This window comes from Coloeus monedula (assembly GCF_965178545.1).
Source record: "Coloeus monedula genome assembly, chromosome: 8".
In the NCBI taxonomy this organism is placed as follows: Eukaryota; Metazoa; Chordata; class Aves; order Passeriformes; family Corvidae; genus Coloeus; species Coloeus monedula.
Window position 1 is genome coordinate 9,918,573 of NC_138788.1, and position 27,844 is coordinate 9,946,416.

Here is a 27,844-nt window from a genome sequence, read left to right on the forward strand (position 1 = left end):
ACTTCATAATTTGAATTCCACTGATTTCCTTTCTGCGTCAATAACACATCCATTTTCTTTTACCCTCTCACTTAAGAATATTTCACTGGTTACTAATCTGTTTGCAAGGAATATGCAGAAAAAAGATGTGATCAGTTCTTGCCAGATGTCCTTATGGGTTTCATAGAACTGTATGGATTTGGTGAGAGCATATTAATCTTTGTAAAATATGCATTGGTACAAGCACAACAAGAAAAGGTGCAGTGCAAAGATAACAGAGCGCTCATGCACTCTGAATTTTCTTCAAGCAATCAATGCTGATTACTGATGCAGTATTTATATTCACAGCAAGAACTTTGCTAAATTGATGTATTATTATTCCTCTGCCATCCTAATCCTTTCTTCTGATTCAGGTTTAGCCAAATTTGACTTTTTATGTTGAAATATGCCTTTAAATGAAAAACTGCAACATTTCAGCAGAAGCAGGCTGGTAATGCAGCCACCCAGAACTGCAGTTTGGTAGCACAGAAATGAGTGGTAATCTTGGTCCTCATGGGAAAGGCTTCTTGCCAAGGAAAGGAAACAGAAAGCGTATTGTCTGGAGACCTTCCAGTTGCAGTTGTGTAAATTTGTTTCAGTTTTGTAGGAGTGATAGGGACTGTGACCCAGATTGTAAATAGGTGCCTCATGTTGGCCATAGGAGGGATGATGCATGGAAAAAATCATCACACCAGTGTGTGGACAGGCATCAGCCCTTAGAAAATGCCCGCAGCCCATATAAAAACCCTTCTTCTCAACACTCTGGCAGTGTAACATTCTGCTCAATCTGATTTTCTCGGCAGCTGCCTCAGAGCTGTTGGAGAAGATGTAGTGGTGAAGGCCTGGGCAGGGCCAAGGAAGCTGGGGGCAGGCAGGAGCCAGTGCCTCTGCTTTTCGGGAGCAAGGGTGGCAGCCCCAGGTGTGGTGGGGAGGGTACAAGGAACCCAGAGCAGGATGGGGACCAGGGGTGGGAGGTGCTGTCTGTGCAGAGGAAGGTAGAGGAAAGGGCTTACTTGCAAGTACAGAGCTTCAAGGTCAGGGATAATAGCCAGGAAAGCTCCTTGGCCATGCTGAGCGAAAATGAAGGAGCTGTAAACTCAGTGGGAAGTGAGAAAGCCAGAAGGGGCAACGTCAGAGGCAGAGCAATGCTGTGTGAAAGGCTCTTCAAAAAAAGGACACAGCTCCATCACGTGCTCCCCAAATGTCACATATTAGCCCTGTGATTGGCTCCGTGAGGATGCAGTGCCTGGGACCCAGCAGCACTGGGAGTGGCTTTCCTGCCCACTGCTGCACCTCAGTCTTTAGAGAGTGAGAACTTGCTGTAGAGCTGAGGAGCATTGCCTCTACTGTTTGAGTTACCTCTCTAGAGGCAGGTAGCTTAATTCACTGTAAATTGAATACAGATTTGATAAATACATGGATATCCACCCAGGCTAGAAAATTAATGAAGTTACTAGAACATTTATTGCATCCTAGACTTCTTAGTCTTTGCTGGATGTACCAATCATGATTGTTATCAAATATATATAATTGTTGCCCATATCTGTTACCCGTCCCTCAAAATGCATTTTAGACACCTATAAATGTGTTTTGCTTTCAGTCAGCCTACTCGTTTTAGGGTCCTATACATATTCACAGTATAATGAAATATTCTATCTCTCTCTGCTGAATAGTGACATATTTCAGGACTTTGAAGGAGAAGGCAGTCTTATAGAATGCAGGGTATAGCTAAAAATGTTAGTGTATTTCCCCCTTGGGGTTGAGACCTTTCCACTGCAGAAGAATCACTCCTCCAGGGATTGCAGTTCAAAGACCAGTACCCAGTTATCAAGAAACCCTCTGCTTTCAAGCAGGGTTTATGTTTCTTTGTATTAAGAAAGGATTTGCACACCAGCTCTCCTGTTTATTAGTGCTTTTGTAAAAAGCAACTTGATTTTCAAGCAATGTGATTCTCTCTGAACCATTCCTCAATGAGTCTATGCTACTGACCATGTATGTAAATGAACTTCTAGAGCACATATGACATAAGGATATCTTTTTTCCTGTCACTGTGGTATTGTATATTTTGTTCATCTTAGCAGTCTTCTACCAGTGTCTGGGTGCCAGGGTTTCCCCAGATGTCCTGCTGATATTTCCCTCACAAACATAACCTAAGCCGGAATTCTGCATAGCTTTCCTCAACTTCAGTGTAAGATCTGTGTTCACTTTTAGAGGGATTAATCACATCTAAATTTTTTCTCATATAAAACCCAAATGTGTAAATTATCTAGTCTAAGCTATGCTTTCTTTACTGCTACAGGATGGAATGGGCAGAGAAGAATAACCTTAAGAGAATAAAAATACACAAGGTAAAAGCTTTCCTTTTCTCGTGGTCCGTGTAAGACTTGCAGCTTCCAGGAACTTTACTAGAACTGCCACAAGGGTATGTACTCAGCCTGCAAAATCTCGGGGCTGTATTCAGGTAAGTCAGAGTAGGAAAGCTGGTGATTGTCAGACTGGCAAGGGGGCAGAGGGTTGCTGTGTAAAACACTGTGCTCCATCTGTACTCAGGAGCCAGATAAACAATGCTGGAAGTTCTTCTTGCATGCCTGAAGAAGCAAAATAAAACAGCCACTGTTTCCTAAGCAGAGGTGATTCCGCAGGGCTTAGACTAGGACTATTAAGGTCCAAATCAGAAAAGGTGGTTGCAGTCAGCAATATTGCTGCGTGACTCCTTCTGTCATGCTAAGGATGCTAAGCCCAAAGTTAGCTGATTTCGTTGAACTGAGGGAACTATTGTACTGAATTTTAGGCAATGAAAGTACAGTAGAGATATGTGGCCAGGAATATAAACCTAAGAAAGCTTCACTCGTTTAAAATATGTCAGATATGACCATGGTATGTCCAGTCAGTAAACTGGACTATAGTGGACTTGTATTTGGCCGAGGCATCTCAGAGAAGAATAGTACTTTTTTTCAGTGAGAATGATGCTGCTGGACAGAATGTATGCTATTCTAGGTGTATGTTTGGTAACTCCTTGATAATCAGTTAGTGTCCAGCTTACCTTACTGTTTGCTGAGGGGCTCCTTGTGCCATGGGACCTGTAGGTTCTGCAGCAGTGTCATGGGCACCCAGCACTTCACATTTGTGAAGACAAGGCCTCTCTCGGTGCCCGAGCCCAGAGGGAGCAGACAGGGAGACACCAGGTGGGTTGGTTTACACCCTTCCATCCTCTGCCAGGCTTTGCCTCACTGGGCACTGCTGACCACAGTGGGGCCTTGTGGGGTGGCTGCTGCTGCGTGGACAGAAATGGGTCAAGTGTGGCATTCGTGAGGGAGGTGTGTGAGTTTATCTCCCCCGTGGGCCAGAGGTCTGCCCTCACGTCTGCTCTTCTGCACTGGCTGTGACAACCAAGGTAAATATGCACAAAAGAATTACCACTTGTAATGTTGCATGCCAAAAGCTGTGTGGGTTTGTTTTATCTCTTCAGCATGTCCAGAGGCCTGTTAATGACTTTGGTCCTACAGGTCTGGAGGAGCTGCCTTCATCAGCATTAAGTGCAAGATCCAATTTAGAATGACGTAACGCATTCACGTGCTCTCGACTTGCATCAGTGGGAAGGTTTTTCCACTTTACAACATGTGCCCTGCCAGAAGCTTCTTGGAGATGCATTTACCTAATGAAAATGATTTAGTGTCTGGTCTGTGTTGCCTGCTAATAAAGTATTTCATACAAAATCATGATAATAAGGTATTTTATGGCTTTCATTTATGTTAATATATGCTGTTTGATTTGCTTTATGCCATATTTTTCTAAGTACATGGAGAAAAGAAGTAAAAATAAATTCTGTCCAATTGCCATATTAAAAATGAGTGACTTAGTGGAGCATGCTGCGTTTGTCACTCAGGTTTCGCTCTAGAGCTCATGAGGAGAATCTTCTGATTCTGTGTGATTTCTGGCTTCAAAATATCTATATAGGGAAAAAAATGGAAACTAATGTCAAATAATTAACTTAATCTTATTAAATACAAAGCAAAATTTTTTCTCTGAATTATAACCCCACCTAAGAAAGATAAGAATGATTGCCATGTGCTGAACTTTGCTGACAGTAGACTTTGACCCCATTTGCTTTGCATTTTCTTACACCAAAAATATAAACAGGAGATCTGGTTCTTCTCAGGGAATGCAAAACAAATTCTTACACTTCAGATGAATGACACTTGCTGAATGCTTCTTTGTATGTTTTTTCCTACAACTGATATTTTTAGTTTGGTGCAGAGAAGAAACTGTTTACTTCCCTTCCTAAGTAAACAGCATGGAGCACAATTTTTATGATTTGGAGTGCAGAATGTAAGTGAAGAGCCTAACTCCCACTAGTTTCATTATGGAATGGAATTGTCTGTCATGAAAAAAAATGTTTTCTACTCTGCACTGCAAAAGGTAGTATTAATTTTAAAGTCTCAAATAAATATCACCTGCACTTACAAGGAAATTATCTAATGAGTGCTCATTTTACATTAAATAGCATAATGAGTGAGTAACTGTTCAGTAGTTGGGAGGAGGTAATACACTTAAGCCTTAAAAATACCATGAAAATCTAGAAAGCTGTTGTACTGCAAACAGTGCTTCAGGACAAACCAGAATTTTGTGTAGAAGTGAATTCATAGTCTGTTGAACACAGTAACCAGATTTTGCTTCCAGCTTTATTTCTTCCATCTCCCTGAATTAAGGAGGAAGCATGGATATAAGCAAAAGAAGCATTTTCTTGCAGCCCACTCATCAATGCTGCCTCATGTACTCCTTGAAGTGCAGGTACTGGCACAAACATCTACCCTTACAGTTTTAAGGATCTCATTTCATTTCCTTTTTTTTCCCACTAATTCTCTCTGTTCTCTTCTGCTTGCTCCATTCAGAGACTTCAGCTTGAGTACTGCATCCAGTTCAGGGAATCCCAACAAAAGAAGCACCTGGACCTGCTGAAACAAGTCCAGAGCAGGGTCATAAAGATGATCAGAGGCTGGAGCACCTCTCCTATGAAGACAAGATGAGAAAATTGGTGTTGTTCAGCCTGGAGAACAAAAGGTTCTGGGAGGCCTTGGAGCAGCCTTCCAGTACCTAAAGGGAGCCTACAAAAAAAGCTGGAGAGACTTTTTGCACAAGGGCATGTAGTGACAGGACAAGAGGGAACCACTTTAAACTGGCAGAGGACAGGTTTAGATTATATACTAGGAAGAAATTCTTTACTGTTTCTGAAGCAGTGAAGCACTGGAACAGAACGGCCACAGAAGGTGTGGATGCCCCATCCCTGGAAGTGTTCAAGGCCAGGTTGGATGGGGCTTGGAGCAACCGGTTCTAGTGGGAGTTGTCCTTGCCCACTACAGCAAGTTTGGAACCTCATTATCTTTAAGGTCCCTTCCAAACCAAATCAAACCATTGTGTGATTCTATGGTCTATGAAGCCTGTGAACCAAGGGAATACATCTGCTGCCTGTGCACCAAGGCCTTCCTCCTCCACTTCTTTCTCCTCCAGTTCCTTATGGCCAAAGCCTACCTGAGCTGGTTTCCACACCTCCTGATGAACCTTTTGTCGAGTTTCCTCAGGATGAGGGCAGTCCCACTCTCTTGACTGCTCAGATCAAGCTTAACATGGCTGTATCTGTGGCTTGACACTTAACCTGTCATTTGCATCATTTGGTGGTGATGTATCGATGACAGATTGTAAAATAATACAGTCAACAGGGAGGGAAAACTCCAACATGTAAGTGCTGATAAAACATAACTGGGTTATTAGTTGACTGGTCCTTTTCCCTCCCTTCTCCTCCTTTTAAAGACATACTTGTGAATACACTCCAAGTTGTGAAACCTGTTAATGTTACCTCTTTTATTTATCTGGCTTTTTAATCTCTCAGCCTAACTCTGGTCTTTCTCTTTCTCGTTCAGAAGTGACTCTGTCATGTTAAGTAAATAGCAGCTTTCTTGACAAAGTGCAGAGCATTAGCTGCTGCTGCTAAGGCATGCTTTATTGATTGCTGTTGATTTTTACAAATTAAGTTTACTTCTACTGCTCCTGGCATTTAGTTGTAACTTAGATGTTTCATTAGTGAGGCAAAATTGAGGTTCACAAAAGCAAACCTTACAATACAGTTCTGCTTTCTACAAGTTTATTATCCAAGAGCTCCAATGGAGGAAAACTACTTTAATCAGATGCATTGAAAAAAATATAGATGCAAGAGGTTAATTATGTTGCATTGCCTTCTCAAGTAGAATTTAACTTCACATGTTTCAGTCAATGTTGTGAGTATTGAACTGAGGCAGACTCTGGGCAGCAAGGCAAGTTGACCAATGAGTACACTAAAAAAACCAATAAGCTTGGTCTTAGCTTGGAGATCATTAAGGGAACTGAGAAATCGTTAAAGGTAGAAATGGGACCTAATGGAAGTCAATGAGAGAACAACTATGGATATTTAATGAGCAGCACTGCATCATGTTCTCATCTCTTCAGAAATAAATAATGAGATACTTGTATTTCTCTTTGAACAACAGTACATGTAGAATGTGAAACTAGCAGGGGAAAAAGTAATCCTTTGGGTCATCCTCTCAATAAATGATTTCTGCAAGCCTTAATTAATTATCAGAGTAACTTGTGAAACAAGCTCATGTGAAACCATGGCACCATAAAATGTCTGTTTAATAGTTAGCCCCAAAACCACATCTAGATTACCATGAAACTTTGAAAGTTCCTTCCCCAGAATTATTGAGAAATTGCCAGTGTAATCTCATTCTGAACACAGGATGAATTGTGCATGAGAAGAGCTCAGAAATCCTGGCGAGCAATCTTTGTTAGAACAACACTGATGTAGCATAGTCATTAACCTTCAGGTAGTTTGTTTGTAGGTAGGTGTGTTACTGCTGCACTTCTGAGTGGTAACTCCTGATTATATATTTCAAAAGGAAAAGCAGAACCAACAGGTCTGCAACAGGGAGGAATGCTGGAAAAGTGAGATGAGTCATTGGCTGACCTTAAGACAGAGCTGAGCTTTTCTTAGCATTCTTGAAGCTGCCACACAGCCCTGCATCAGGTGGCACTCCCCAAAAGGGTCCCTTATCTGAGCTTTGCTGTGCCAGCGAGTCAGAGCACAGTGGTCAGTCCTGCAGGTGTGTGCTAGCCCTGGCATAAGCTGAAATATGTACATATTTACTGGGTTATTAACTGTTTATCAATATCAGGCTTGTTGCCAACAGTTCAATAGTTGCTTTATCAAACTAGGAGTTTTTAAAAGAAAATACAGCCTTTTAATAGCATCACTATATATATTTTAGTATTCTTAGACAGAAGGCTTACATTCCATTAGCACAAATAACTGTTTTAAATCTTCCCAATACCTCTGTGAGGAAGTAAATTATTGCTAATTCCTCGTCAGATAACAGTTATCTTGCCTTTGATGTAGGTCCCCTCCAAATACATTTGTTTTTTCCTTGCACGAGAGCCACAGACTGCCTGAGGAGGGTGTTTTGAAGGGGCTGCTGAAGGAAGAAATGCTGTTAGTATGGTTCCAGGAAGCAATAAGCACCTTCATGAAAATAACTCAAGTCCCCATCCTTAATCCCTGTCTATCCTGTTTTATCTGATGGACTCAGCGCGGGCTGGAAGATCACAGTGTGGCTGAAAACAAAGGGAGTTAACAAGATGTGACCGGCCGATGGATAAAACAATAGGCGAAGCCCTCCACGCTGCCTAGAGCCAGGTGTGCTCCATGCCCAGGTCGCCATGTGGGTGGCGGTGGCTCTGCTGTGCTGCTCGGCGCTGGCGGGGCTGCCCCGGGCGGGCGGCTCCTGCCCCTCGCAGTGCAGCTGCTCCTTCCACAGCCTCGGCGAGGGCACCAAAGCCAGGTACGCCGGGCGCTCCGCGGGGCCGCCGCTCTCGCAGCGGGGTCGGGGGGTCTTTCTGCTCCTCTGGAAGGATGCTCGCAGAGAAAATATTGTGTCTGGACTTTGTGGCCATTATTTTTCCAGTTGCTCTGCGCTCTAGCTATATTTGCAGAGGATTAGCTTCTGAAAACACAGTAAGCTGATTTCAGAGAAAGTGTTCGGCCATCTCCTCTGTGAGAACAGAAGTGACATAATTATTGCTGATGTAACAGCAAAAAAAGAATAAAATTTAAACAACTTTTTTTATTTTTAACCTTTATGCTGAAAGTTCTGGTTCTAAAAGGTTTTATTTACTCTGCTCTGCTGGTTTGTTGCTAAAGCGTGATTAGATTTAATTAACATTGTGGTACCAAACCCAGCAATTTACTTAAAAACCCCTTCAGCTGGAGATTTTAGGCATAGCAATAGACTTTAGACAAGAATGAACTAAAAAAACAGACAGTAACAACAACAACAACAAAAGAAATAAAAGTTCATTCTCAGATTGGAAACTTTCCATTACAAGAGAAGACTAGAAGGACATCCATCTTTGAATGCAAAACCATTGTACATACATGCCTGTGGAGGACTGTTATAAAAGAGTCCTTCTGAAGGGGTAATCACAAAGTATCTGACTTAAAAGAAAATAGAGGCCGTATTTTCATAAGGTGTGGTTCACAGCAGAGGAGGTTTTGTGACAGATACAGTATTTGCAAAATCCTTTGTAATAAACTTTCCTAGACTGAACTATTTTTTCATTACTGAAATGAAGTATTTTGGAACCCCATGAAATATCTCTACTTTCTTATCTCTTTTATGGTGCTATAGATTTAACACAAGAAACTTTCCCAGTAAGAAGAAGCATGCTAGAGACACAAGTAGCCTGCAATTCTTAAAAGGGAGTGCAATAGCATGAGAGCCAATTATTGCTCCATAAATGTCACGGTTCCCAGGGGAATTTCCTCTCAGTGACTGGAAAAAGCTGTTGTGCATTTCAGTAAGATATATAATAAAGCAAATATCCATTAGTCCCTTAAGGAGCATAATGCCACCTTTTTTCTGCATTATGATTCATATTTCTCACTAGAAGGAGATTATCCCACAGATTGTTTAGTGCTCACTGACAGAGCTTAGGGACGCTATGAGAAGCATTCTGCTTTACTGCCATGATGCTTCTGTTAGTAAACATTTTGTGACATGACTACACAAAAAAAAAAATAGTTTTACTGAAAGAGGATTTCTGGATTTTCCTTATTTGACAGATTTTTATCTTCCTCAAAATCTCACCTTTCAGCAGAGGGTGGGCAAGATTTAATGCCACAATGAAAGTGTTTGGTGAGAGTAATGTACTGTTTTTTGATTATAAATTAACAATTTAACTGTAGGCTCAAATAGCATTTAAATCTGGGAAGTCTGCCTGAGCAGTTCAGCAATGTTGTATCTTTTGGTTGATAGTGGAGGAATAATTGCTTTCTGCCAAAACCAATCTGGTTTTGACAGCTTTTTAATATTCAGTTTATAGAGGCAGTGTGATAAGAAAATGTTACTTGACTGATCACATTACATTTCTTGTGGTGTCTTGTTCAGCATGTGGAGCAGAACATGCCTATCTAACCTGACACCTTTTGCAGGTGGCTTGGTCTTTTGTTAAGAACTTGCCTTCCCCTACTTGCTGATAGGCAAATTAAAATTCAGTCAGAGAGATCTGTTTTGTCTCCCTTCATTTCTCATGGCTCTCTATGATCCCAAGTCACAATTTCTTGTATGGAGGCTGCAAAAACACAGCAAAGGCTTTTCATGTTTTGACCTCTAGAGATAAGAAATAGGGAGAAATGATTAAAACACATAAATCTGCCTTGCTTTCAGTATAGCATTTTCCAAAGAGTTAATTTTCCGTGCTTTCACTCTCATGACTATGTGTGCCTGTGGTGCAGTGACTGCTACCATCTCTACACACCTTCCATAGTAAAGCAAAGCTTACTCCAGAGTATTTCCAACGAGTTGTTAGCTGGCTTTCTTATCCTCATTTCTCAAACCAGAGTTCCCATGTCATATTTAATCGGTGTAACTTCTTGCTCTCCCACATGTCAGTAAGGCTTCTTTTTGTATGGCTTTTATAGTTCAATTTATGGATCCCTTTGTTTAACTTGCACTAGAATCCTCTGTCGTGCATGAATGTTGTCACTGCTGCCTATCATAAGTACTCTAAAAAATTGAAAGCAAAAACTAACAGGAACACTAGATTCAGACACACCACTCCAGGAGAGGCAAAACACTGTGATCTCTGCAGTCAGAAGGTACAGAATTACTGCAAGTTTATGTATTTATGGTGATGATGTTCAGCAGCAAGTAAGAAATGACAGTAAGTCTTGGGAAAAAAGAAAGGCAGATCAAAATCTTGCATTAAAATAAGGTTTCAAAACCTTTTCAAAATAAAAGAAAGTCACATCTTTGCTTATCTGTGTCTTTCCCCACCAGGACAGTGCTGTGTAATGACCCAGAGATGACCCTCCCTCCTGTGAACATCCCTGTCGATACAACCAAGCTGCGGATAGAAAAGACAGCCATCCGCAGGGTGCCAGGAGAGGCTTTCCACCTGCTTCACAACCTCGAGTACCTCTGGATGCCCTATAACTCCTTGGCCAGCCTCAGTGGCATCCCCTTCAAGGGCCTTCGTCGTCTGCAGGAGCTGAGGCTGGATGGGAACAATTTAGTATCATTCCCCTGGGAAAGCCTGGCTGGCATGCCACAGCTGAGGCTTCTGGATTTACACAATAACGAACTCACCTCAATCCCTCCAGATGCTGCTCGTTATGTCAAGAATATCACATACCTGGATCTGTCTAGCAACAAGCTGATGACTCTTCCTCAGGCTCTCATTGCCACCTGGGCCAACCTCCAGGCTGTTCCCTACTTTCCCAATGATAACTCCAAGATCATCCTAGGTAAGAGAAGTGCCTGCCAGTTTTCAGGGGGCACAAATGTCAAGAGTTCCTCATCTTATTGCAGCATTTTCACCCACTGTGGTTACCATAGCAAGTACACTGCTATTATATGTATACAATTTAATACCCCAAATAATGTGTGTAAATTTATTTGCATATTAACAATCTCACCTCAGGCTCATCACACCCGGCTTATTATGCCATAAATTTGATCATTTCTTGAATCTTTGTAGCACAAAATGGGTGACTCTTGGTCAAGGCTTTTTTAGTTATTGCCACCACCATTTTGGATAGAAATACAAATATGTTTACAGCTCTTCATCATTTGTGTGCTCTTTTCTAATAACAGTGTATGGAATTGACCCATTTTAAGCAGAACTAAATAAAAGGATGGATAATTTATTATGCCCGAATTAAAGAGGAATAATGCCATGGCTGAGCATAAAATCTGGGTCAGAGCTGCCAGTTTCTCTCTTCCCAGAGCCTTGTTTAACTGTTCACACAGAATTAAACCCTAGTCTACCCAAACCCACCAAGATAGTGCTGCCTTGAAGGGCAGCTATGAAGCTCCAAGAATACCCTTTTTTGTGGCAGTTGTAGGCTCCTCAGAGGTATGGCTTTGGGGCAATTATCCATTTTTGTGTCAGGGTATTTCACAGCTGACTCTCAGCTGTAGGATGCCCAGGTGAGGTTTTGAGCACATTTCCTAGTTCAGGGGGTTACTACACGGTCTTTTAGCCATTGTTCACTGTTCAAATCCATGGCAGGCTGATGATGGTTCAGAGTTGTTGCCATCTGCCATCTTCACTTGCCGTGTGCTGACCCAGCCCCACTGACTGTGTTTGGTCACTGAGGTGTGGGCATCTCCATGTACGGCCTCTGCAGCCAAGGGTGCGAGTTCAGCCACCTGCTGATAATCTCAGCAGAGGCACTGCAAGTTTCCTCTCACTCTGGCAAGTACCTGCTGCTCTTTGTTCCCTTGAAAAATCAGGGAGGTAACGTTTTTAAAACCAGATTGCAGTGGAAAGAGAAAGAAGACTTTAAAAAGATACAAAATGCCACCTACAAAGCTTTTAGTGTCCTTAGCAGATGTTGCTGAAGGTTTCACTAGCATCAGGAGAGAAAGGAGCAGGTGTTTCATTATCCCATTTTGCCAGACATAGTAACAAGTTCTTTAAGCCAAAACTGGCAGTTTGGGATTGCCCATTTCATTCGTGGCAAGACTGCCTAGATCTTACTTTTCCCTTTTTATTTTTAGAGTCAAGTTACGTGTAAAAATGTTATTCCATCCAGTATAGATTAGGAGACCATTTTATCAAGAAGAACAGATCATGCCTTGATGCACGTGGCCAAACTGAGTAGTATCCAGCTGTGCACAGGTTGATTGTGTCAGGATCCTAAAAAATTCATGTAGGCATACGAGTATAATGCTAAAATTAACTCAGTAATGTATAGACACAACAGCTTCTAGGTCCTATCCTGTGGACACCCATAGGAACCAGGTAGATAAAATGCCTGTCTCTCAAAGGAGCAAGTTGGGAAACACAGCTGCGTGTTTCTGCTTCACTCTGCTCATGACTGTTTCTCATGGAGGCATAAAAAATCATGAATAATAAAAAGAGTCAGCCCAATCCATTCCTTTGTCTGCAATGCATCACTGTGACTCCTCTTCAGAGCCCCTGCTTGCAAACTCCTTCAAGAAGAAGTAATTCTCTGCTGAGTTGCTGGCTAATAGTCTGTGCCGAGGGTGCAAGCTTTTCCATGTGAGAACTGCCCATGTGAGCCCACAGAACTGTGCTGTGCAGGGCAGCAAAGGCCTCACTGGGGCTTTGTGGGTGCTGCAGCTTCAGCTGGAGCTGGGGCACCTGCCAGGAATCTGGGATCATTGGTTATCTAGTGCATGAACTAGAAGTGAGCTGCTAGCAAAAATGCCATAAAACAACAAAGCCAAGCTGAACGTTCATTATTTACTTAGTCCCCTTCACTTTAACATATTAATTGATAAGAATTGACCTCCTGCCAAGACTCATCATTTTCAGATCCTCTTCTAAGCCCAGGGAAGAAGATACGGAATGCACTCAGAAGAAGTTTTTCAGCAGCATCTTTAAAACAGTTTGAGGGAATATTAGTACTCTTCACTTTCAGGCAGGTGCCAGCCCCAAGGCACGTCCTTGGGCTGTGCATGGAACAGAGCAGGCAAAGCCCCCTTGGAGGGAGCAGAGCTCACTCCTGTGGCAGGCAGGAGGCCTGGGAGCCATGCTCCTGGCTTAGGCTTCAAATGTGTGCCTGGGGTTAGATGGCATTAATATCCCTAGTGCCAGTTCTGCTAGCTAAAATCATTAGAGACCACAACCTGTCCACAGCACAGCTGGATGCGAACACTTGTAAGTAGGATGACACAGATTTAATCAGAATACAGCAACTTCTGTTCATGGATATGCATTACTCTAGTTCCAAGTTTGCTTTTTCAGTACTATTTTCACAGATCTATTTTTAATAATGTCTAATTTTTTCAGAATTGGAATTCAATAGGTGCAAACTGGGAGAGCAGAATAAAGAAGAAGAGAAACATTCCAACACTCTTAAACAGGAGTGTGTTTTTCAATATACCTTGTTCTGTGTGTATAGCCTTAATATAGTTATGGTCTATGTCTTTTTATATACCATAACAGGCATACTCTTCAGTTTAATTCTTAAAACAGTTCTTTCATTTTATCCAGTATAAATTAGCATTTCAGGAAAAACAATTGATTACCAAAACAATGAAAATAACTTAGAATAACAGGGCTGGAAGAGAACTATGGCAGGCAAGTAAAATCAGCTACAGCTATTGCAGGTGTGAAAGTGGCATGACAATCTGGCTAATATTTTAAGAATGTCCAGTGAGAATAATTTTCTGGCATGTCTAAGAAAGGGAGTTTATAGTCTCCTCATGCCAAAAGAATCCACACCCCTTCTCCCATGAGTACTTGTTTTTTTCATCCTGGAACTAAATGTGTTTATAATAACAACTTGTTTTGATTCTTTAGCTGCACGAATCACAATGTTTTCATGATATTAATAATCCTGCTTTGAACTTGAAAGAATATTATTTCAGATCCAGATTTTGAGATACTTTAGCAAGCTATATTTATTCCGTTTTGGCAACTGTGGGATCCATCAGGCTCAGCCAACAGCAGTGGGGGGGTAACACCCCCACCCCACATATTCCTGTACAGACAGCTCTTGCAGAGCAGACTGGGAGCCTATCACACTTTGTCTTGCTGAAAAACAGAAACAAAAGGAGCTGTTGGAGTGACTTAGTGCCCCGATTTCTTTTTAACAGGCTTGCAAGACAATCCTTGGGTGTGTGACTGCAGTCTGTATGAAATGGTCCATTTCCTAAATTTCCAGTCTCCTAACATAGCCTTCATTGAGCCCAGGCTGAAATGCTTCACCCCCCGGAGCCTCGCAGGAGTCTTCTTCAGCCAGGTGGAGCTGAGGAAGTGTCAGAGCCCCGTTGTGCACACGTCTGTAGCCAAGGTGAAGACCATCCTGGGCAGCACGGTGCTGCTGCGGTGCGGGACCACGGGCGTGCCCATCCCCGAGCTCAGCTGGAGGAGAGCTGATGGGGCTCAGCTGAACGGCACAGGTGGGTTTGGTTCTGCACACGTGGAATGAGTGAGGCAGACCTGTAGCAGGTGTAATCCACTCTTGCATTGTGATTTTCTATAGACTATAAAACTACTTACATGCTGATCTAAATATTATCAGATAAATGTATATTATCATGTGTAAGAAGTTGGTTTTGCTTTGTTTCATAGCAGTTGTGGTGGTGAGATAAGTCAAGGGATTTTCTGCAAATCTGTTGGAACTAAAGAAATGAAATATTTCCAACTGTAGCAATAAGCTGTTTTCAGTTAGTTATTCAGCCACTGAGAAGGCTTCCCACTAAATTATTCTATATTCTATTAATCTATTCTATTGCTAATCAATTAGCAAACATCTCTGGCAGAGAGATGTCTGATGTGTATTCAACTGGGAGTTGATCTGCTGTAGAAGCAAGAAAAGGTTGCAAACATACAACATGACTGATATTAAGACCAAAAAGCCACTAAACTGCTGAAGGATACAACACTTCAGTGGGAATGTCCCCAAGGAATCATCCCCTTCTGACAGATTGACAAGGTCTCCTGGGGAAAATGCTCTGTGGAAGAAACCCTGACCACCTGGTCTCAGCACCTCTTCTGAGCTAAACCCTCCTGTGGGGGAAGCTTTCAAACAGACACTGGTTTTGTGACTGATCATGTTTTCATTTCCATTCACAAGAATGTTTGGAGCTATAATTGCAATGTTGGTCCTTGAATGTGTGGGGAATTTAGGGAAGAAACCTTTGCTCTACTGAAGACAGTTGTCCTTAGCTTTTTGTCCTACAAGTTTTCAGTCATGATCTGACCCTTCTTACTTCCAACCTGCCCTGAATACTCCTGCATCCTAGTCCTGCCCTGACTTTCATAGAGGATCTAAACTCAGCAGACAAATTGCTAAGTATGGAGTCTGATCTTCAAAGGGTTACAGGGCTCCTCAGTGCACAGAACAGGGAAGAGAGCAATTTTCTTTCACAGCAGTAGAACCATTTGGACTAAATGTAATTTTCTGAGATCTGGACAAGTTACTGCTCTGTTGTACACGATGTGCAGGATGTAGCAGAGCTGCTCCTCATAACGATAACGTGCACCCACCATGCCGCAAACATCCCTCATACACTAGAAAGAGCCACCACAAAACATACAACAGGGGATGATTTCCTGAAAGCCTATGTTGAGTTTACTTTGAGCTACAACTGAGAATGATGTATTTTGTGCCCCATTAAATCAGATGCTAGCACCTTTCAGAAAAAAGTTTGCTGAAAAGATAGGTTATTTCTCAACAATGGCAGCTTCTGTGCCAATGCTATAATGTGACTATTTGAAATGCTGGTGTTCTGAACAGAAAGGAATGAGAAATAGCCCACAATCTGTATGTGCAGGTAATTGCCATAGGTAGACCCATGGCTTCGTGTTTTTTAATATACACATTCAGTAAATACTTAAACTGCAAAAGTAACTTCTGCTACCTTGATTTCGCTGCCACTGGAAGGGGTCCCGGTAGCCAAGGCTGGATCCTGACCCCAGGAGGGCTTGGGAGAAGTCTGCATCCTCTTACCTTTGCCTTTCAGATATCTCTCTAGTTTACCTTTTAGTGGGAAAGGGCTGGGACAGTGTATGCCCATCCTAAGGAGGCTGGTTAAATAATGAAGAGGGTGCTTCATCCTTCCACAAGATCCCAACTCTTCTTTTTTTTTTTTCTCTGCACCAATAGAAAAAGACAAAAAGCCCCCTAGTTTTAGCCTCCAAATGAATCAAGTGAGCAAATCAACACTCAGCTGTGTACATACCATTTGGTGGTAAGTGATCACACCTGTGTAAAGATAAACACCTGCAATAATTAAGCAGTAGACAAGGATATTATCTTCCAACTGTTTTTCCATATACTCTAGGTTAGTCCATGTATGTTTATTACAATAAAATCTCCACTGTTTGTATTTTCTTTGCCTCCAAGGTCTGCATCTAATGCTCCAATAGATCATGTTACTGCCTGCTCCTTCCACTCTTTTAAGTATTGTACCTACGTAAGAATTTTCAAGCTTTTATTTTAAATGGAAGATCCTTTCCTGTTATATTTTCAAGCTGTATATCCATTTGGAGGAAATAGTATCAAATATTTCACGTTCACTTGGAAGCAGTTTAAATCCTGACATAATCTAATTATAGTGTTACTGTCCTTTTCTTAGATTCACTTTGATTTTGTAATGTTCTTGGTGGCAAGCAGAAATGATGACTCTTTATCGTATACTTTATTGAGCAGATATTTGGTGATGGAGTCTTAATATTTTACAAACATGGTATTAATTCCATTTATTATTGCCTATTTATTTAACATTTCTCCTGCCTTGCAGTTCACCAAGAGATTTCCAGTGATGGGATGAGCTGGTCTATCCTGGGCCTGCCTGTAGTGTCTTACCTTGACTCTGGAGAGTACATCTGTAAAGCAAAGAATTTCCTGGGGGCAACAGAGGCGTTCATCTCACTCATCATCACAGACTCAGAAAGCACGGATGACCCTACCTCTAATGGCAAAGGCACGTGGAATGGGAAGGCGAGTGGGATGCAGGCAGCTGCCTACAATGACGAACTGGTGGCAAGGTACATCATCACCACCTCCACTGTGCCCACCCTGGGGGCTGGAGCAGGCACTGGAGATGGGCTTCTCCTCCCAGACATGGCACAAGACAGCAACCCCCAGAATCTGCTGGTGAGCCCCACCATGGGCCAGCAGGAGCCAGAGAGGATGGTGAGGTCCGTCAGGGTGATAGGGGACACCGACCAGGGCATCACCCTGGCCTGGAAGGCACCTATGGCAAAGAACACCACGGTGTTCAGTGTCCTTTATGCTGTCTTTGGAGAGAGGGACATGCGGCGGATCAACGTGGAGCCAGGGAAGACCAAGGTCACTGTTTACGGGCTGCTGCCAAAGACCAAATACATCGTGTGTGTCTGTGTGAAAGGGCTGATCCCCAGGAAGGAGCAGTGCATCATATTTTCCACAGATGAAGTTTTCAGTGCGGGAGGGACGCAGAAGCTCATCAATGTGGTTGTCATCAGCGTGGCCTGTGTCATTGCTGTTCCTCTGACACTGGTGGTCTGCTGTGGAGCACTGAAACGGCGCTGCAAAAAATGCTTTGTGCGAAAACCCAAGGAAATTCAGGAATCCTACGTCACCTTTGAAAGCCTGTCTCCTGGGGCCAAGGCAAAAGGCGTGGAAGGAGAATACTTGACCAGGCACACCCCCGACGAGTCGAACAGGCTGCTGTCTGCCCGCTCCAGCGTGGACTCGGAAGCCATACCAAAGATTGAGGGACAGCCCAATGAATACTTCTGCTGACAGTACTGAGGCTGACTGCCAGCTCACCCAGTGGAAAACACGTGGCTGTATCTGTGGCTCTGTGACTCTGCTCCAGCACTGCACGCCACCCCGTCCATGCTTCTGTCTCTGACTTTTTCTGGAACAGGATGCAAGAGGGTAGATGGTGCCCAAGCTTTACAGAAACATGCTGCTCACACCACTTGGGGTTTGCTGCTTTGTACCCAGTCAAAAGCTTCTGTGATAATGGCCTCATTCTCCTGGACCACTTCTTTTTGGTTTTTTTTCCTGTAAAATGAAGTGTGCACACTGTGTGTGAGGACATTAAGCAGCATTTCTGAGTGTGCTCTGCTTGGTGTTATTTAGGACCTGCTCTGCAATATGCAAAGTACATTATTCTCAGCTCTTTTTATGGTTTTTTTTGGTTGACAAATGGGAGGGTTTAGTAATTTTGATAAAAATATCTGAGAAGGTGAATATTGAGAGTCTCACCTTTTACATCCCCCATGTTTGCATGAAATGTGCAGCTTGATGCTTAATAAATCACTAAATACAGATGTGCAGAAACCCTTTCTAATATGTTCAACATAATCACAACTCTATGCTCTGAATTCAGAGAAATGTGCAAAGGAGATAGAAATCAAGAACCAAAACCCAATCCCCTCCTAAGAATGCATAATAGAGAACATTTTCTGATTGCATTTTGGTCCTAAACTCTATTCTTAAAATAGTATTGAACAAGAGCAAGGGTCTTTAAATATCAGTTCTAGCTGGCATTTTGTATCTGTACTGTAGTTAACAGAGTATGTTTTATACCAGTTGTGCTAGATAAAAATCATACAATAGCCTACTTTGCACATGGTGTGTGGTGGTGTAATGCTTTGTAACCATACTGGACAACCTACATTACAGTTTTGTAAAAATCTTCCAAACCAGCCCTGTCATTGCTGCCTGTGCTTCTGGCAAAACTGACGGTGAAGACCCACACCATCAGCCAGGCACTTGTGACTTGGTCACAGAAAGGAGTTGCTCTGTGCAGAGCAGCAGAAAGTGATGTGGTGTCTGACTACTGGCCATGCACACATCAGCCATTCCTGATTATGGTCTCAGTGGTGGCAGTGGCTCAGTACAGACTTTTGGGTTTCAAACATTTTACAAGTTCAAGCACCCTGGAAAAAACCTGTCTAATATTAATCTAAATGTCATTTAAGTTCTGCAGCTTCACTGGAATTTGGATCTGAGTGCTTATCACAAAGTAATTCCCAGATGTGTAATTTTCCACTCAAGTCCTCATGTAGTAGTAAATAACATTTTTCTCTTTGTAATAAATATTATTAATGAAGAAAATTATATATATTCTGCCAAATGTTGGATGGGAAAGATCCAGCCAAGTTGAAATGGTAACAGATAAAGCTTGCTGAATTGTTCTGAAATGTGTGTTTGTAAATTTATTGGAAAGACTTCCACTCACATTCTGGATGTGTATGTACAGTGTGGGTTAAGAAAATTCACTGGTTGGAATGGAGCTCTGTATGGGTTCTGCAAGTCTTCCTTGTACAGCAGGGTTTCAGTTATGTCAGATTACTTGGCCTGATGGAAAAAGCAAGTCATCTGATCTCAACATAAATACCAGCAACAGGGGGTACATCACAATAGCTTCTGATAGCACTCCCTGTATTCCTTACATTAATGATAAGGAAATTCTCTTGTACTGGGAGAATTTGTCAATCCCTGAATTATCCCCCATAATTCATGCTACTGCTATCACTGGACTGTGTAGATTTTTAGATTTACAAATAAAGTTTTATAAAATTGTGTATTTTAATGCAACAAATTAACTCACGAAATGTGGTACATAACACATCCGTTCCTTATTTATAAAGTTCATTTGTCCCAGCCTGATTACTAGAGTCAGGAAAAAACTGTCCTTCCTGTAGCAGTTTTTGTGCTGAGTTGCAAGGCTTGCTGTATGTAAGCCTGGCTCCTGCCTACATGTGCATCAGGAACACTGGGCTGTGCAGAACTCAGCCTGCCATGGCCCTGGATGGATAAGCTCCTAAGAACCAAGGCTGTCCTGACGTTTTCCTGTGGTGAACGGAGTGCACCTACTGCTCGAGGACTTTCCTGTAAGTCATGCCTGCAGGAGCTGACTGGGAACCAGAAATAGTCACTTTTCAGCTGACTGGAGACATGAGCTGGCTCATTTGCTGCACCCAGCGCTGGTGAGGAGCAGCTCTCACCCGCTGAGACCCTCGGTCTGTGAGCTGGCTGTGGAAAAGGCACCAGCTGGGCCAGCACTGGCACTCTTTGCTTGTGAGGAGGGAAGGATGGAGGGATCATCCTGGGGCATCCACGGTGAATGGGTTCAATTTTACAGACTCTACTGGGTATTTTTTGTACTTTGAATGGTAATCCCAAATAGAATAAACGTGATTCTTCTTTTGTCATTCCTGTGTCCACTCTCACTGTCTCATAGATGAGGCATCGCAGTTTATCATCTCAGCTGCTGCTGTTCAAGAAAAGTCTTTCTCTGTGAACTGGTGGTTCATACAGGGTAGGCAATAGGTACAAACCTGTACAAGCTCTGTCTCATCTGGTGTATTTGCTAAACTGTGAGTGAAATTTCAAACCATTAAGGAAGCTGATGTGACTTCAAAGCTCTGGGTCAGATTTTCAGTGGTATCAGACGTAAAGATAAATATCTCACTGGATTTTCTGTTTTCTTGTCATGGCAGGGCTGTTAGGCACCTAGTTTCAGAAGGATAAGGAGAATATTTTTATCCCTGCCAACAATTCCTTTCTTGGTTAAAGTCAATTCTCAAGATGTGCTGTAAGAACCAAAGCCAACATCTGCTATTGCACTCCCTTTTAACAAGCTTGGACTGATATCACCACACCCACTAAACCATCAACTCATTTTTAAACACTCTGATACATGCACTTTCTGAAACACCCAACTGCAGCCTTCAACACTTATGTCCTGCCCAGCAGTGATTTCTAACACTGAAAGCCATGGCCAAGGGACTAATTGAAAAGCATCAGCCCAGACTTGATTTCTTACAAGAAGAAATGTCATTTCAAGATGGAGTTTGACTCTGGCCGTAGCTGGGAGCACACAGTGGGTGATCTCTTGGCATGTGCTTTGGCAATCAGTGCAGTCTCTGAAACTGCACTTCCCATAGACTAGCAGACACTGTCTCTGTGGAGATTTATTTCGACAGCTTGAGTTTCAGCTTGTTCTGCATTTTGGCTTCAGCCAGGATGCCACATGATGTTAAAGAGCAGCTGAACTGAGGGGACATCTGCTGTCACAATAGTGACCATTAAATTTACAAGCAGGCAGAAACTAGGCTAAATTAAAAAGGCAGCAAAATCCCACTCCAGTAGGGAACATAAGCATAATGCCTGTGGCAAACACTGGGGGATTTATTTCCCTTACTTCCCCCTCCTCCCTTCTCCTCCCCCTTCTCTCCACCCTAATTCTTCCGACTTTGATAAGTAATTCACCACTGAACTCTCAGGTTAATACTGAACCTTCTGAGTACACTTGGAGTTTGGATATATTTAGATAAATGCCCTCTCAAGCAGCAAATAAGTATCAGCTGTAAAACAGCCAAAGCATTGGCTCATAGTACTGACTAACATCACTCTTTGAAAGGCCGTTTTCCAGCTCTATAGAAGATAGGTGGGATTGGCAGGAATTCTCATGTGAGAATACAACTGCAATTCTTTTTTATTATTTTTTATGCTAAGCAAATCAATTATTTAAAGGACATGAGGCATTGTGCACCTATTCTGTGCCTGAAGATGTACATGGAGGGAAACTCCAGTAGTTTTTACTCTGCACATAAACCTGTAAATAAATAACACTTCACTTTTCATGAAAGACTTTTTGAAGATGTGACTCAGCTGCCATGTACTTTAAGACCCTTCCTGTGGGCCATGGAGGAGGGGTGTGAAGGTGGCAAAGAAGGCCCCCTTCCTTTCAAGCAAAGGAGGTTTTTGGACCTTAAAGGTGGTGAATCCCTTCTGCTGCGCCTTCTGGTGCCATTGGGACAGCCAAAGCATCCCAACCCAGGGCCTCCCTGGTGCCATGGGTGCAGTTTGTGATCCCATCTGCCTCAAATCCCAGGCATTGATGGGTGTCTCCATCCCTTGTGGCTCCTACCGGTCCAGCATGACTGAACAAGCCAACGATCTGGGGGGACTTCAGCCATTTATCCCATCATGGGGAGGTGTCCCATCACCTCTAAAGCCAAACACACCAAGGCACTGATTTTCTTCTGCCTCTGCTGAAAACTTTCTTCTCCCAGGCCCTGCAGCTCAAGCATGGGCAAACTCCAGCATTTGCTCCTGTCACCCAGGAATTTTCTAACTAACTACACCATAAATGGTTTGTTACTGTTATTGCCTATTGTAATGGGTAAAATTACATACCTTTATTATAGCAAAATTATTTTTTATTATTTACTTCATTGTATTATTATTTACTTATACTAGTATATATTATACTAAACTATGTTACTTATTATTTTGTTTTATATTATTTTATTTTATATTATCTTGCCATTGTAAAATTATATTATTATTTCAAACTGTAAAAATATAAAGTTATTATAATAAAATAATAAAATTGTTTTATTAGGGAATATTTTCATGGCAAACCACAGAAGAAGGCACTGGTGACTGTGGCATTTGCTGGGTGGGAGTGGGGGGGGTCCCTGAGTGCTTCAGTGGCTGATGGATGACAGGGAAGGACTCACCCTCCCATGGCAGCTGCCACTGTTGCTCCTGCAACACCCTCAGTTTAGCCAGCCAGCCCTGCTAATGGGTGTCCCTTCTACTGCTTTGGTTATGTGGAAAGTGCAGGAGTGAGTGTCCCAGGTGACAGGAGCTGTAGTGCAAGAGCAGCAGCTTCACCAAGAAACTCCTCAGCAGCCACCACCCTCCTGCTGGGGGATTTACAGCCGCTGCATCTGCTGTGCTACATACTAGCAGCAGCCTTTCCTTCACTCCCGGCTCACTGACAGGTTTAAATGTAGGGCAGTTGTTGAAAAATCAAATATTGCACCATGGACAAATAAGGAATATTTCAGTTAAAAAACCCAAACCATAAAAATCCCATATGCCTCTGGTTAGATGTGAGGCACTGCCAGCAACAGCATCCCCACAGACCCAGTCCTTGTGGTCTGCTCCCTGTACATGGGGGACAGAAACAGAGCACTGTACCAGTCCCCAGAAGCTTCCCTACCAGTTCATTTCGCTGATCTGCCATGAAATAAAAGCTCCTGTCAATTTAAACACTGTAGAATCTAGCCTATGTCTTCTGCAGGCTGACAGCAGCACAACCCTGAGAGCCACATATAGCTCTAAGCCCCCACACTATAAATATTTTTCTATCCTGGTCCCATAGGTTGGAGGTTAAGTAGGTTCGGGCTAATCTTGCTTTGTGACCCAGTGTCACACACACGGGCAGTGAGGTGTAGCCCTTTTCCCAGGCATGCTCCCGTGCAGGCTGTAGTGAAGCCACTAGATGGCCCCAGGAGAACACAAAACTCCTTGGAAAGCATAGCTGAAACCTGCTATTTTGGGTTAAAAGAGATCAGTACATTTGGTTACCTAAAACCCCTTCTCAGAACAGCTTAGATTTTCAAGAGGACTGAAAGGCAGCTGGCACGTGTCTTATGAGGGAAGCCAGAGAATAGCACTGAAATTTTATATTTATATGGAAGAGGTTGGCTTCCGAGATACTCTTCTCAGAGAAAGCCATGGACTGGCCACAGCTATGTTGCCATTTTCACTACCAATGTGTAAGAACTGAGCTCGTTTCAGAAGAAAAAGGCATCATAATTATGCTTCCATGCCGTAACATCCTAGTCTGGAGAGCAGGTTTTGTGCTCACCACGAGCAGAACACACCCTGCACAGTGCTGCGGGCAGGATTTGGGAGGAGGATGGATTGTGCCATTAGGCACGATGGCAAATTACAGCTGTGAAATCTGGCCCTTACTGTGGCTTTCTGCCTTGATAAATGCCATTAAAATACAGGAGATAGAGACAGATCCCTTGTAATTAAAAAGAAAAAAAGCCCAACTTGGCCTGGTTAATTACTTGCAAGGGCTTGGCAAAAGAAGTGGTTTCGGCTCCATCTTCATATTCCCAACCAAATAAGTATGTCTGTCACAATCCCCTCAGCTGGAGGACAAACGCCAAGAGTGGTCCTGGGGGTGATTTTTAGCACTTGGACAAAGACTGAGAGCCCCACTACATGTCTTCCTTAGGGCTGGGTCTCCAGCAGGATTTATTTCTGCGTCAAGGAAGATTACAGCTAATAGGATTTGCTTCTTGGAGGCTGTTGGTGTGTTTGGTGCAAACCCCTGCGCAGTGCTTTCTTAAAGGAGAATATGGACCCTATCTGTCATATTTTTCTTCTTCTTCTGGCCTTCCACAAGATAAACCCATCTGTTTCATCTTGCATCACAGGATGTTCTTGTTCTCAGGACAGCTTTGGAAGGTAAGAACACTGTTACCCCTGTTGTAGCACCAGTGAAGAGGCTCAGACAGCCCCAACAGGAGCTTGCGGATGCTGTGAGCACCAAAACCAAGCAGACTGATGCATGGAGTGCCACCTCTAATACTTGAATTGTACTATCTTGAGCATAGAATGAGATTTCTCTTATTTCCCTGAGATATGTAGTTACACACATAGCCATTTTTATGACTTAATTGCACTCTTTATGGAAAAATTGGTGTAAACCCCAGGGAAGGATGGACGGACAGCTTATGCATGCCCTATATACAATACCTTATAATTATTCAAGTGCCTGTAGACCTGCATGGGGAACTGGTTTATTGGCCTCAAACGTGGTGTGTGACCTGGAAAATTTTCTGGTTTCCTCCCTAGGAGTTTGCTCTGCATGTCTGCATTGCTCAGGCAGATCCCTGCAAACATCCCTCAGGACATCCGGAAAATCAGAATAGAAAATTCTCACCTAACAGAATTGCCTCGGGGGTCTTTTGAGAACGTTAGTGCCTTGGAGTATCTCTGGCTCAATTTTAACAACATCACAGTGATGCACATCAAGAGCCTGGAATATCTGCCAGCTCTGAAGGAGCTGCGCTTGCAAGGGAACAAATTAAGTTCGGTGCCATGGACAGCATTTCAAGACACCCCGACTCTGAAAATCCTGGATCTGAAGCACAACCGGCTGGATGTCCTTCCTGAACACGCACTCCGCTATCTGCCCAACCTGACCTACTTAGATCTATCCTCAAATCAGCTTACCATCATATCCAGGGATGTCTTCTACAACTGGCCCGTCTACCAGAGAAGCCAGAGGACAGAGGGGCCGCTAGAAGCTATTTCCAATGCCGTCCTGGCCCTCCATGACAACCCCTGGATTTGTGACTGTCGCCTGCGGGGATTTGTCCAGTTTATCAAGTCTGTGGGCCCACCTATTATTCTGATGAATTCCTATTTAACTTGCTCAGGCCCGAAATTCAGGACAGGGAAGTTTTTTCATGAAGTGGAGCTTAACAGCTGCACGAAGCCCCTGACCTCAGCCCTTGATACCAACCTGACAGTCCCAGCAGGGTTAAACATCACCCTGACCTGCTTTGTGCGAGCCAGCCCTTCCCCAGCTGTCTGGTGGACCTATGCACTCAAACTTTTAAGGGCATTTAATGGTAAGCAAAGCTTTTTTTCTTCTTTTTTTTTTAAATTAAAAATTTATGCTGTGCTATTCTACTTATGTAGGTCTGCAGGCCATCACAGTCACCACAGCAACCCAGCCCCTTTAGAGTACCAGTTATTGTGGTTGCAATAATCCAAATGATCTTAATCATCCTGTGCATCTACGCACATCTGACCAGCATAAGAAGAGCTGCTTCATGCAGGATATCAGTCAAAGATGAAAGGAGCATGGCCTCATTTTTACCCAATTATGTTACTTGTGGATTTTAAGTAGCAGCTCTTTCCTCATGACACATGATATAGGAGCTACGAATCCTGTATTAGTTGTACATATTTAATAAATACATAGTTATCTAAATATGCATGTATATGTAGTATATATTCTACATATATATATGAAACACTCCGTATAATTATATTTGCATTAAAGTGGGTTTGTATGAGCCCACACACATAAACACAGACTTGTATGTTCCTATATTATTCCCATGTATTCCCTCAAGAAATACCACCCAAAACACAAAACTGTGCAGACCTGTTTCCTGTGTGTCCACTCATGTTCTACCAACTGAAACTGAGGTGGTTGTTTTCCTGAAGTCTAGCTTATTTATATTCTTTACCAAAGGCGTTGTAATATGACACCTTTTCCTCTTCCTCCCAATCTGTTCTCCCTCACATTTATTTTTACTAAGAGCCTTCAATAGGACAAGTTGCTATTTTCATCAGGTAAGGTAATAAGGCATACAGGCAGCCAGCACACAGGTTCTGTGTGTTCCTAATAAGCCAACTAGCTAACTAGGATAGCATTAGCCCTTAATCCTGGGCTGGTATTTGCTTCAGTTGCAGCGCTGTAGCAGCACTTGTGTGTCTCTACAAGCACATGCTGATTAATTACATACAAGTTTTTCTCAACCACAGGCACACACCGCTGTTTGGGTAGATGACCGGGTTTCATTCTGTTCTTAAAACTGTGTTTCACTTCCAGCCCAACACTTCCTGTCTTCATACACTTATGTTGGGCAGATCCTCTTGAGACTGACATTTTTAATTCTAACAGAGGATAGAACGTGTGCCCAAAATGTAGCTGTATCTCCTCAATGCCTCTCCTGGTTTGCCCTGACCTAAGAATGCTGATGGGCAGATGGGCAGCTCGGCCTCTGCCCACAGCAGCTTCTCCAGCTGCTTGTACTGGGACACAGGTCAGACACACTCCATGTCTCCCATGCTTGGGTGTCCCAATGCGTTTCTTGCCTTTCAGCCAGCCAACAAGCGAACACTTCGCTGCCATCTCAGTGGGGTCTGGCACATTCCTGTGCCCCTCTTCCTTTCTCCCTGGGCAGGGCGGGTCCTGAGTGGGCCCCATCCCACACCGGCCTTGGGGCTGCCCCAGGGCACGGTGGCCCCTTGCTGACCCCCTCACCTCTGCCCGCAGTGACCACGGAGCCCATCAGCGAGGACACCGTGCGCTCGGAGCTGCTGATCCCGGCCGCACGGCCAGCAGACGCCGGCAACTACACCTGCACCGCCGCAAACTTCCTGGGCAACGCCTCGGTGGCCATCAACCTCCGCGTGGTGGCCCCGTGGGCGTCCACCACCCCCCGCGGCTGGGCGCCCATGGGCCCCGCGGAGCCGGGTGCTCATGTGGAGGTGCGCATCGCCAAGCAGACGGTCTACGGCATCACCCTGGAGTGGTTCGCGGCGGCGGCGGCGGCGGCGGAGCCGGGGGAGACCTGGTACACCCTCCTAGTGGGCCGCTACGACGCCGCCCAGAAGGACACCATCTACATCGGGCCCGGGGTCAACACCTACTCGGTGACCGACCTGCTGCCCGCCACCAAGTACGAGGTGTGCGTGGCCGTGCGCAACCAGGCTCCCCGCAAGGGCCAGTGCGTCGTCTTCGTCACGGGCAGCGACGTCAGCCAGATGGAGCAGCGAGAGAAGCTCATCCACATCGTGGTCATCGTGTGCGCCATGGTGCTGGCCGTGCCAGCCGGCATGTACGCCTGCACGGCCGAGGCGCTGCCCGGCTGCCTAGCCCGCTGCCCCAGCGCCTGCCCGCGCCGCCGCCGCGGGGGCTCGGCGCAGGCCGCGGGCAGCAAGGAGAGCACGCTGGACAGCCTGCCCGCCGGCAGCGAGGACGGGCTCTGCCGCCCCGACGGCGGCCGCGGCGCACGACGGCCTCCGGCCCGCGAGGAGCCCGACAAGGCGCGGCCGCCCCACAGGAACAGCGCCGACCTCTACTAGCCCGGCCCTGCCCGCCCTGAGGGCGCGGCCGCCGCGGCACCTTCCACACGCCCGCTCGGGCCGCAGCGGGTGCTGCTGTTCTGGAAGGGCCGTGCCTGGGCGGCTCTGGGCTGCGAG

The 27,844-nt window shown here is 44.0% G+C and overlaps 2 protein-coding genes across 2 annotated transcripts in view; both read left to right on the forward strand.

Annotated features, from left to right (window-relative positions):
- The window catches only part of LRIT1 (leucine rich repeat, Ig-like and transmembrane domains 1), a gene marked incomplete at its 3' end in the record, with an annotated part of 55,116 nt that extends 37,304 nt beyond the window's left edge, over positions 1–17,812 (forward strand). Inside the window, exons 2-5 of the mRNA XM_082285695.1 lie at positions 7,759–7,886; positions 10,383–10,849; positions 14,175–14,480; positions 16,827–17,812. Coding sequence (XP_082141821.1) covers positions 7,765–7,886; positions 10,383–10,849; positions 14,175–14,480; positions 16,827–17,812 — 1,881 coding nt within the window. The 5' untranslated portion in view covers positions 7,759–7,764. The remainder of the gene's footprint in view (positions 1–7,758; positions 7,887–10,382; positions 10,850–14,174; positions 14,481–16,826) is intronic.
- Positions 17,813–24,194: 6,382 nt separating this feature from the next.
- LRIT2 (leucine rich repeat, Ig-like and transmembrane domains 2) lies at positions 24,195–27,727 on the forward strand (the record flags this gene model as incomplete). Its single annotated transcript, XM_082286344.1, has 3 exons — positions 24,195–24,304; positions 24,695–25,476; positions 26,916–27,727. The coding sequence occupies 3 exons, from the start codon at positions 24,195–24,197 to the stop codon at positions 27,725–27,727; spliced, it is 1,704 nt and encodes a 567-aa protein (XP_082142470.1).
- Positions 27,728–27,844: the final 117 nt, after the last annotated feature.